Source organism: Dryobates pubescens, chromosome 28 (assembly GCF_014839835.1).
Source record: "Dryobates pubescens isolate bDryPub1 chromosome 28, bDryPub1.pri, whole genome shotgun sequence".
Classification (NCBI taxonomy): domain Eukaryota; kingdom Metazoa; phylum Chordata; class Aves; order Piciformes; family Picidae; genus Dryobates; species Dryobates pubescens.
This window is the reverse complement of record NC_071639.1, coordinates 13,535,209-13,547,440: the sequence shown is the minus strand read 5'-3', so window position 1 is coordinate 13,547,440 and position 12,232 is coordinate 13,535,209. Positions and strand designations below refer to the sequence as shown.

The window sequence follows — 12,232 nt, the reverse complement described above, 5'->3', positions numbered from 1 at the left end:
AGAGCTGCTGCTGTGGCACAGTTTGGAAATATTTCCTTTCTAATCAGTGATGCTTTGGAGCTTCTCACAAATTTTAATATTAGCTACCTGGTAGCACCCCCCATGTGGGACACTTTACCACTTGGGCACTCTCTGAGGTAAAACTTCATCAGAACAAGTCACTTGCATAATGCTGGGTTTATTCCTCTTTTTATTGCACTCCTCCTCTGCCTGATTTATTCAAGCGCTTCACAAACCCTCCTGTGAGCTGGAGCTCAAGCAGGGAGTGCAGCAAAAGCATAGGGAAAGTAAACCAGAGGGCAGCCATTCAAAACAAGGATTTGAGGCAGGCAGGGAGGGAGGGAGCAATAAAGAGTGAATGCAAATATTTTGGTTTTCATAAAAGAGAGACAGCCACCTGGTGCTGGGCTCCCCACAGCCACAACTGAACTCTTGTCTCCAGTAATGGAGAGTCCTTACAACACAGAGGTAAGCAGGGGAGCAGTGTGCCCACTTTGGGTGAGCGTTTGTGGGGTAATGTACACCAATACAAGGCCACATGGATAGACAGACAGACAAATATAAGCATCTCAGAAACATTCATAGATTCATAGAATGGTTTGGGTTGGAAGGAACATTAAAGATAATCCAGTTCCAAACCCCCCTGCCATGGCCAGGGAACACCTTCCATTAGACCAGATTGCTCAAGGTCTCATCCAACCTGGCCTTGAACACTACCAAGGCTCTAAGTTCAGACATTAAGGTTTAAAGTTTTATGCCTTCAGCAGAGAACTGCAAGTCCCAGAGACCACAAACTTTATTTCTAAGTTCCAACACTGCATTTAAACCTCAGTACAACACTCTGACAGGGACAAAATAAACTGGAATCAAACCCAGTACAACCAGTCAGGCTGATGAATTGGGCAGAATCCCTTCTCCTTGCTGCTGAGAAAGCACTGAAGTGTTTTATTTCTTACTGAAAGAACATAAAAAGCTTTAGGTCTGGAGTAGCTACATTAATCCAGGGAGAAGCTACAGAGAACAGTAAACATTAAGATCAGAGCAGCTGCACTGAGGAGTTCTCTGAGAAGAGCACTTGCTCTGTGGAATTGTTTTTCTTCTAGGAATAAAGTGTGTTTGGAGGCCGTGCAAACCTTATTTTAACAACTGCAGTGAGGAAGAACAGCTTGCAGGCTTTGTCAGATTTAGCTCTCCTATTGTAAAATATATAATGAGCCACTCAGCCTTGGAGTTTAAATAATGATCCAAGCCTTTCAAAGGAGTTTGATCCAAAACATTACCCTCTCTCCCTCTCTGCTGTTAATCAGCTCACTAATTAGTTATCCTAACCTCTGATACACTGCTGTCAGCTCTGATTGATGCCAATAGCTCCCTTAATCAGATCTGACAACTTCCAACAAGTGCTGGTCTCTTGAGACACTGCATCCAGCCTGCTTCTGCTCAAGTCTTCCTAGGGTGAGTTTGCAATTCCTTCTCCCTCAGCCCCTTTTATTCATACAGCAGAACAACAACAAACCAGGAGCGCAGAGCAGATTTGTGTGGTTTTAAACATCATTATAGAGCAATATTTGGGCTAAAGTTGAGAGCTTGTTTACTGGATAAGAATTGTTGCTTGGTTAGTGGCTTTCTTTGTGGTTTTGTTTGTTTTCTTTTTCATAGAATGGGTTGAGTTGGAAGGGACCTCAAAGCTCATCCAGTTCCAACCCCCCTGCCACGGACAGGGACACCTCCCACCAGCCCAGGCTGCTCGAGGCCTCCTCCAGCCTGGCCCTGAACACCCCCAGGGAGGGGACATCCACAACCCCCCTGGGTAACCTGTTCCTGTGTCTCACCAGAATGTTGAAAAAGTTTCTGTAATGCACCATACCTGAAGCTCTGCTTTTAACTGCAGGCAGATGTAGCAAGATTATTTGCCATATTAAGTGTGAAATTGAAGCAGAATGGTTTTCTTGTTCCACAAATAGCCCCAACAAACCTTGGACAACCTAAAAATATTCTGTAACATGCAAAACAACAGCTTGGAGGATACAAATCCTGAATTGCTCTTGGGTTGTTAGTAATTTCCTTGCACTTTCAACTGACCAGAAGCAGTTAAATATGAAAAAACCCCAGAAAAAGCCAGCAGAGGGAAATGTTCCCTGAGCAACCTGTCCTCAACTTGACTCAAATAAGCTATCTTTTGGCTGTGGAATATTCACTCAGCAGGCACAGCTGTTATTCTGCAATTTTTACATCTAAATCAAAGATAATTTGACTTCTGAGTACCTTTAAATTGTACTCTGGGAGAAGAGTCTAACTTAATGCATCATTTGCATTAACTATGAAAGGCTGCTTTTTTATCCTGTAAAATTTACTGTGCTTAGAGGGGGGGGAAAAAAAAGAGTATTTGGAAGCACAAAACAGTTGCTCAGTAATTTTGCAGACACGTGGATTCCTTTTTGCACAGAGCCTTTTTCAGCTCTAACAGACCATTAAAGCCAACAAAAGTACATCATTTTCCCAAGTTCTTCAGAGATAAAATATTAATGATAATAGACACTCTGGAAAATCAGATCCCTACAGGTTTTGCTGAGGATTACATCCTCAGTGCTCCAAAGAAGCCTCAGAGACAAACCCTAATAACAACAAGAAGAAGAATTTAACAAAGCTAATATTTTAATAACAATGTAATAATATTTACTAAGATTTTACTACTAATAATCATTTAACAGTAATGCCTTCATTATTCAGATGCAGTCAGTTCATAGCATGAAGTGCCTCAGTTTCAGGATCTTTGTTATTAATTGAGGAACTTCAGCTGAGGAATTTTTTAATGAATGTTCACATCAGTCCCCTCATGCTCAAACAGCCACTGGTCTCCTGCTCCTGTAGCCACCTCTCTCATGCTTCCTTCTTAGGGCTGCTATTCCTAATCACTTCTGCAATATTCTACTGCAATGAGCTGAGAGAAATCATCAATCAATCAGGAAAAAACCATCAATCAACCAAGGAAAAAATCATCAATCAACCAGGAAAAAATCATCAATCAACCAAGGAAAAAATCATCAATCAACCAGGAAAAAATCGTCAATCAACCAGGAAAAAATCACCAATCAACCAAGGAAAAAATCGTCAATCAACAAGGAAAAAATCATCAATCAACCAGGAAAAAATAATCAATCAACCAAGGAAAAATCATCAATCAACCAGGAAAAAAACATCAATCAACCAAGGAAAAAATCACCAATCAACCAGGAAAAAAAATCGTCAATCAACCAGGAAAAAATCATCAATCAACCAGGAAAAAATTGTCAATCAACCAGGAAAAAAAATCATCAATCAACCAGGAAAAAAAATCATCAATCAACAAGGAATTTTCACCTCTGTAAAAGCATACACAGGGGGAATAAAAAGTCATCTTCTCAATCCCAGGCCTTTTCAGTGCAATTTCAATAGCAAACAGGCAGAAAGATTCTCAACAAGTCTCTTTCACACACATTAAAGAATGACTTAAAATAATTTTTTAGCAAACACTTCTTCAACAAAATCTCTGCAATGGCACACTTGCAGATCATTGCTTCATGAGAATGAGCAGAAGCACTGATTGAAGAGACTAACCGGGAAGTGATTGAACTGGATCTCCCAGTTTTCAGCCAGTAACTGATCTTGTGTGGCTGGAAGTTCCACTTGGAACGTTAAGAGCCCTCCTTGATTCACCTGCAGGTGACACTGTTGGTCTTAGCCGTGCAAGCAAAGAGCTGCAGCATTCCTCTCAAGACAGTCAGCTGCAATCTGGATCAATGGTGTATCCGAAAGACAATTAGTTTCCTTCTAATTGTACACAAGGACTGTCCAAGTCCCCTGCAACACCACAGCTCTGCAGACAGTGATTAATGCAAGAGCACGGGGTGCAGACATACTGAAAGTGAATTGATTCTGATAAAGCTTCAAGTGAAGGGAAAAATGGGTGCTGGTAGGGGGCCAAAACAAAGTCTGTCCTGAGAGCAAGGGCTCTGCATCCAAGCCCAGAAGTTGTATGCTTTCATATACACATTTTAAAGCAGGACCAGGGCAGTGATTGTCCTCCTCTGCTCAGCCCTGGTGAGGCCTCACCTTGACTGCTGGGTTCAGTTTTGGGCCTCTTACACCAAGAAGGACACTGAGGGGCTGGAGTGCGGCCAGAGAAGGGCAACAAAGGTGGTGAAGGGTCTGCAGAACAGGGCTGGTGAGGACCAGCTGAGGGACCTGGGGTTGTTTAGTCTGGAGAAGAGGAGTCTGAAGGGAGACCTCATGGCTCTCTACAACTCCCTGAAATGAGGATGGAGCCAGGCTGGGTTGGTTTCTTCTCTCTAGGAACAAGTGATAGGATGAGAGGAAGCTGTCTCAAGCTGCACCAGGGGAGGTTTTGGTTGGACATTAGAAGAAACTTCTTCCCTGAAAGGGTTCTCAGAGCCTGGCACAGACTACCCAGGGAGATGGTTGAATCCTCATCCCTGGAGGTGTTTTGGAGAGGCAGAGCTGTGGTGCTGAGGGCCATGGCTTAGCCCCAGCCTTGGCAGAGTTAGAGAATGGTTGGGCTGGATGCTCTGAGAGGGCTTTTCCAACTTGTAGGTGCTGAAGTACAATACCAAAGACACATATTTAAACCCACAAAACCCACCAGAAAACACCCAAAGCAAAACCAGTCTCAACTTTGGTGTCAGAAGAGTTTAGAAAACCTTGTAGGAAATGGAGCCATGTCAGACATGAAGATAATTACACCCAATAATAAACAGGAACACACACTCAAGAATGCAATTACCAACCCACTCCCCCCATATATCCTTTAGCTACAGAACACACAGAACATTGTTTTTTCATGGTGTTCAAAATTACTGTAATTTCATCTGGCATAATTTCAACTCCATTTCCCTGCTAAAACAAAAGTTAACTCTCCCTTTCCAATCCAATCCAGGTAAAGATTTTAGCTGAGGGAGTCAAAACACCAAAGAACATCAGTCAGTGACACATCTCATCAGAGTGTGTGGCACAAAGGCCACAAAGGTGATCCAGGGGCTGGGGCACCTCTGCTGAGAGGACAGGCTGAGGGAACTGGGGGTGTTCAGCCTGGAGAAGAGAAGACTCCAGGGAGGATGAAGAGAGACTTTTCCTGAGGGTGTCTAGAGACAGGCCAAGGGGCAATGGTTTGAAGCTGAGGGAGAGCAGAGTCAGACTGCAGCTGAGGAAGAAGTTCTTCAGTACCAGGGTGGTGAGACTCTGGAACAGGCTGCCCAGGGAGGCTGTGGATACCTCCTCCCTGGGGGTGATCAAGGCCAGGCTGGATGAAGCCTTGACCAGCTGAGTCTAGCTGAGAGGTGTCCCTGCCCATGGTGGGGAGGGTGGAGGAGATGATCTCTGAGGGCCCTTCCAACCTGAGCCACTCTATGATCACTAAGTAGGTTAGTCAAAGGCTGTGCTAAAACTCTACAGCTTATGCAATAACAAACGTGTAGGTGTAGTAGAATAAGCTGCTGTGTCTGTCTGAAATAGAAAGGATGCCAAACAAAATGCAAATCAATGCCTCTGAGAAGCAATTCTAATTTCTGAAGTCTGATCTGAGGAAAATCAAGATGGATTCTGCCATAAAATTAGAAAACAATTGAGGTTACAGGCAGCACCTCCAGTTTCTTCTCAAGAACTAATACTTTTTAATTCCAATTGCTGTTTGAGGATGTAAAAGTACTTTCCCCCCAGTGGAATCTTAGCTGTCACAGGCAGATCTATTAATGGGAGAGCAGTAAATGAGAAGGGTTTCCAAGAGCCCCACTCTTGGGACTGGAAGGCTGATGTCAAAAATCAAGAAGTACAATGCTGAAGGCACAGATGAAGAACATCAGCCTAAGAAAGCAATGTAGCTGTGCCAGCAACAAGAAGGGGTTTTATACCTCATTTAAAGGCAGCAAGACTCATTTTAAATAGTGCCTGACTTGAAAAGGAAGTTTCTTTCAGCAGGGCTGCACTACTGAGGAACATTCTGGAAGTTTTGTTGGAAAGAGGGAAGCACATGCCTTTCTTCTTTATTTCTGTGTTAATTTTGCTGTCCTCTTGATAAATTGCACACGTGTGAAATGAGAGGCACGTGGAGAGCAGAACATAACACACTGCAAATTAACACAATGCATACATGGCCATTTCTGTTGGGAAAAAAAGCAGCAGCAATCCATCTCACTGTTTGCTCTTCCCTAGAAGCATCTCCATACCTTATTAAAGGGCAGGAAATGAGAAAGAGTGGAGCAGAGAAAGGAAGTTGTAGATGAAACAGGAGGCACCTCAGAGTTTGCAGCCCTTCTATTGCTTTCAGTAGTTCCAGACTTGATTAGTCTTATATTGCAGATAAGAACTTAAGAAAAAAGCATTATTCCATTTTATTAGTGTCAGATTCCAATGGGGAATAAAGCCTTCATGACTTAATATCAGAGTCTATCAGCTGACAGAACCTATCAGAGTGATCATCCATACTGCTCAGAGGTCCTGATGCCATTTGCCATTCTCACAGCTACTTGCCCTCTGCAGCTCTGATGCTTTTGTGCTCTGTGCTTCACTTCTCACTGCTGCCTTGCCATCACAAGTACAATTAATCAGCTAATCTTTGAGATGTCAAAACACATTCAGTCCTTCAGGCTATTTCCTCTCCCCAAGAAACCATTCTGTTCAGTAACCAGACAAATGTAGCTGCCACTACAAATGCAGCTTACTCAAATTCTCTTTTCAATTCACAAGCCTGGCCTTTTCCAAACCACTCCTGGATTACTCATGCTCCTCAATAAGAGTTGCCCCTTTGTTCTAAACTACTTTTATTTCCAGCATAAATAGCTGTTAAAAGGAAAAATAACTAGCTAATAACATCTGCAATAAGCTAACAAAAAGTTTCTCTTGGATATAAAACAGCAAAAACCAACCAACCAAATTTAATGAAAGCAGTAACTTCATTTACAGAAAAAAGTACCCCAAACTGGAACTACCTGTGGTGGGCTGAGAGTGGTGGCTGCCACATGGCTACCTAGTCATGGGCTCACTTCATGCTCTCAGCTGGACATGGGGAGAGAGGAGCAAGGCAAAGGAGGAAGAGCAAGGAGGAAGGAGAACCTCATGGGTAAGACTGGGAGGTCATTTACCAACCACTGTCACAGGCAAAGCAGATTTGACTTAGGGAAAATGAATTTGATTTATTGCAAATTAAAGCCAGAGGACAGCAGTGAGGAACCAAAGAGAAAACCTAAAAAGTATTTCCTCCTAGAAAGAATTGTCTGTGTCTGTGATGGCTGAGAGGCACAGCCTTGCACTTCAGTCAGTGTGCAAAGCCATTTTGTGGGTCTTAAAATACTTTGGGACTCTGTAAAGACTACAGAACCCCCAGTATTGTATTTTAAACTAACAAGCCTGCTTGCTGTATCATCAGGGCTTTGATCAACAAGAAACAGTAACAAAAATGGAAACCCTTTCCTCTGTTAAAACAAAGAAATCTGTGTTCCAAAGGAGTCACCAAGCAAACATTCCACTATTCTGAAGTGGCAGAACCAGGACTATTCCAACAAGGAAGTTGGATTCATTTCCCACCTTATTCATTTAAAAGACAATAAGTTTCCTTCCCCTGCTCTCTGAATCCCTTTAACTCCAAGAAGATGAGAAGGCAGGAACAGAGATCTACGAAGGTTTACAGGTTGGGGAAATCAGCCTGCTTTCAAAATTTCACTACATTTGTTTTCCACTGTGACACAATTTCAGTCACACAGAAAGCAGTGATAATCTGCCCTTAACACCAAGATCTATCTGCAGCAAGCAAGGCTCCTGACAAGCTGGCAGCCTTCAAGGCAAAGCATGAGACACAGGTCTAATAAAAGAAATGTGGCTTACATAGAATCGTTGAATGGTTTGGGCTGGAAGGGACCTCCAAAGGTCATCCAGTCGACCCCCCCTGCAGTCAGCAGGGACATCCTCCACTAGATCAGGTTGCTCAGAGCCTTGTCCAGCTTCACCTTGAATAGCTCCAGGCATGGGGCCCCAGCTACCTCCCTGGGCAACCTGCTCCAGTGTTCCACCACTCTTATGGTGCAGATCTTGTTTTTCACATCCAATCTAAATCTGCTCTGCTCTCATTTCAAACCATTACCTCTCGTCCTGTCCCTGCAGGCCTTTGCCAGCAGTCCCTGTGCAGCCTTCTTGTAGACCCCTTGAGGTACTGGAAGGCCACTATTAGGTCTGCAGGTCTGAGGCACAAAATAAATCAAACACATGACAGAAAACTTCAAAATGCCAGTCTCACTTCCCTGTGCTTATGTGAGTAAGTCCTGGTGACAAGGACTGCAGTGCAACACACTGTGAACAGCTGCTGAGGCACTGGTTTAAGGGTGAGGAATAGTCACAGTAACAAAAAGAAAGGAACTTTCCTCAAACAGAAATTCAGTATCTCTAACAGGATGACTTTCTGAAAGCTGCTTCTGAAGTTCAGGAATAGGTGAAAGAAATCTTGATAGATATCTAGCTGGAGGTGTCCCTTCTGACTGCAGAGGGGTTGGACAAGATGACCTTTGAGGGTCCCTTCCAACCCGATGCATTCTCTCTGTGTATGACTCCAGGATTCAGCTGCTTCACCAATTCTTTCACAAGGAGTTGGAATGAAAACCCAGTGGGGCGCCTTTGAAGAGGTTTGGAGCCACCCTCAGAGCAGGATGTGAAGCTGTCAGGCATACCTGTGTCCTGAGGATCTCCCCTTTGGACAGCTGCATGTCCCCAGTCAGCTCTTTCACCGTGATGCCGAGCGGCTCCAGGCGCTTGCTGAAGTAATTTGTCATTTCGGCTGCCAGAGCCTTCATGGGAGCAACGTAGACAATCTGCAGCAAAAGGACACCTGCTTGATAAATGAGCAGACTCCAGCACGTCCTTTGCTTCATGGCAACCATTACAAATCACAATTTATTGTGAAATATGATGCCAGGCTCTTACAGGGGGAAAAATCTTAATAGTGATGTATGAAAAGTCGTTACCTTTGGTGGCTAAGTGTGCAGCTGCTTAAAGGACAAGGGACTTGGGGTTTGTTCTGTACAGCCTCATCATGTTGCAAATTGGTTCTTCATGGAAGCTAAATGTGGTTTCATAGCTTTTGACTCACATAATAAGATTTTTTTAGGACACAAAGAAGAATTGCTTTAACAATAATGAAGTAAATCAAAACTAGCCCTTGTCTTTGACTTGGCAAAACCTAACAGCCTTGGGAAGCTCCTGATTTGACATCCCATGGAGAACACATCACGGGTTTTACCTTCCCAGTTAAAAACCAAAAGCTGTTACTAGGTTCATTGAACTCTTACCTTAAACTCATCCTTTTTGATCATGCCCTGCTGGAGGTGCTGGCGGATTTCATGCAGCACAGTCAGCATGGCGATGTTGGTCTTGCCAGCACCAGTGGGGGCACAGATGAGCATGTTCTCATTGGTGTTGTAGGCAGTCTCAAAGACTATGGACTGGATCCTGTTCAGTCTTTTCATGCCTTTGAAAACAAGCTGTCCAACCTGTTCAAACAAAAAACATGCAGAGGGCAGGTTTAGACTGGAGATTAGAAAGAGACTCTTTACAGTGAGGGTGATGAGACACTGGAGCAGCTTGCCCAGGGAGGTTGTGGACTCTCCTTCTCTAGAGACATTCAAAGCCTGTCCTAGCTGATCCTGCTCTGGCAGGTGTGGGGGCTTCTGCACTGGATGATCTTTGGAGCCTGTGATCCCGTGAGGATGACACCCCCAAGTGTATCTAACACAAATGCTTCCCATACTTTTCATCACATTTTTTCCCTTCCTAAAGTGGCTGAATTTGAGGATTTACCAAGAGTTGTCACTCTCACTGTTCCTTCCCAGTTCATTCTGTTTCCAAGACTGCAGGGACAAAGCTGATTTTGTTTATACCACAGATTGTGTTCCCATCATGTTTACTTGGTGTATCATCTTCAAAGATCATTTCATCTTCAGGACTGAGATTATTATAAAGTGCAAATAGGCTTCCTGAAGGCCTGCAGGTTACCTCAGGTGCTATCAGGGTTCAGTCAGCCATTTTTATGGCCTCCTCAGTCATTTTAGGTTTCCAATTTGCCTCTTCCTTCATTTTTGAGGTTTCTTGACAGGTCTTTGAAAATTGTTCTATTTTTCTTTTTCCCTCCCATTCCATCTAATTGGTTTTTAGGAGCTATTAGAAACACACAAAGTTCACACTGATAAACACTGTTTACAAGGCTTATAATCAAGGTTTTATGGAGAGACACTCAGCAGCAGGACTGCCGATTACAGAACTGCACTAACAAAACCCTGCTCCACAAAAGGGATAGTCTCTAAAGCAGCAGCTTTTAAACAAAAGCACTTTGACAAATGGACCACAAAACCTGCTTGTTGAAATGTGCCATCTGCACAAATTACCTCCCTTGAAAGCTGAAAAGGATCCCCCCTCCCCCCCCCTGGTATGTTAATGTCAGTCAAGGCATGAATCACAGAACCCCAGAATGCCAGGCTGGAGGGGACCCCAAGGATCACCTGCTCCAAACTTCCCAGGTGACACTGGAGCTGAAATGAACTGGCCCAGCACCCTGGTCAGCTGAGGCTTCAAACTGCCCAATGCAGGGGACTCCACTGCTTCCCCTGGGAGATGATTCCAATGTCCAGCTGTGTCCATGAGGAAACACTGTCTCCTGGAGTCCAATGGGAATCTCCCCAGCAGCAACTTGTCCCCATCACCTCCTGTCTTTTCCATGAGATTCTTTGTAGAAAGGGAGTCTCCATCCTCTGGGCAGCCACCCTTCATGTACTGCAGATGACTCCAGACCAATTCTTTTGCAGCTAAACTTGTGAAACCCCTTCTTACTTAAAGGACCAGTAGCCACTGGATGGCAGAATGGTTTTTACTGGTGGTGAAAGAGATGCAACATCCTTCAGCTTCCTATTCAACAGCTGATTTGTCCCTAGAGCTCTACACAAAGCAGAGGACGTTTGAGCAGGACAGAATCTGGCTGCTATTCCCAACACACTTTCATGCCTCAGATGGTGCCAGGCTTATGTGAGTATGAGCCACTGTGAAACCTGGCATTCTGTGACTATAAAACCATCAGAAAACAATTTTTCTGTTCTCTTAGGAGCAGGATTGGAGAAGATAATTTCCTACCTACCCCAAAGACTCAAATGTTGTCTTTCAAAGGGCATCTTTATGTTTTAAGCAAAGGCTTACAGCAAGAAAAGGAAAAAGTGCAGGATATTTGGATCTGCTCCATTTAGCACCAAATCCTGTCAGTGAGATTTCATTGGACTTAGGGGGACAATTTCTGTAGGAACAAGGAGCACACACAACGATATGAAAATTACACAAGCGTACCAAATAGAGCTCAGCATTGGCTTTGGGCCATCATCAGCTTTACAATGCCTACAAGGAAGTACAAATGGTGCTAATCTACAGAGCAGTACCTGAAGAGTTATGTGCTGCAAAGGAAGCTTGGAGTAAAACACCTCAGGCACAGGCAAGTAACGAAAGGCAGCGGAGAACCAGCAGTTGGTTTCTTCCTCTGCTGAGACCTCACCTCCAGTACTGTGACCAGCTCTGGTGTCCCCAGCAGAAGCACACAGAACTATTGGAATGAGTCCAGAGGAGGCCACAAAATGATCCAAGGGCTGGAGCAGCTCTGCTGTGAGCACAGGCTGAGGGAGCTGGGGGTGTTCAGCCTGGAGAAGACAAGACTCCAGGGGGACCTTAGAGCTGCCTTCCAGTAGCTGAAGGGATCCTGACAGAAGGCTGGAGAGGGACTTTTCATGAAGGTGTCTAGAGACAGGACAAGATGGAATGGTCTGAAGCTGAGGGAGGGCAGGGGTAGCCTGGAGCTGAGGAAGAAGTTCTTCAGTAGGAGGATGGTGAGACTCTGGAACAGGCTGCCCAGGGAGGCTGCGGCTGCCTCCTCCCTGGGGATGTTCAAGGCCAGGCTGGATGAGGCCTTGAGCAGCTGAGTCTATTTGAGAGATGTCCCTGTGCATGGTGGGGAGCTTGGAGGAGATGATCTTGGAGGTTCCTTCCAACCTGGGCCATGCTAGGATTCCTGTCTTATGGAGAGTACTGAAACTGGTGCTAATTGATTTGTGTAAAATATTTGAGTGAGAGCTAATATTTCCCACGTCCCAGCACCTCAGAATTAGCAGAGACCTCTCCCACATCTGGAAGTTCTCACTTGGAGATTCCATTTCTTAAACAACAA

At 44.4% G+C, this 12,232-nt stretch overlaps 1 protein-coding gene across 1 annotated transcript in view; it reads right to left on the bottom strand.

The window, feature by feature from the left end:
- ASCC3 (activating signal cointegrator 1 complex subunit 3) overlaps positions 1-12,232 on the bottom strand; it is a 143,571-nt gene that overhangs the window by 110,344 nt on the left and 20,995 nt on the right. The window contains exons 9-10 of the mRNA XM_054174001.1: positions 9,327-9,527; positions 8,709-8,849 (exon numbers count right to left, since the gene is read on the bottom strand). Coding sequence (XP_054029976.1) covers positions 8,709-8,849; positions 9,327-9,527 — 342 coding nt within the window. The remainder of the gene's footprint in view (positions 1-8,708; positions 8,850-9,326; positions 9,528-12,232) is intronic.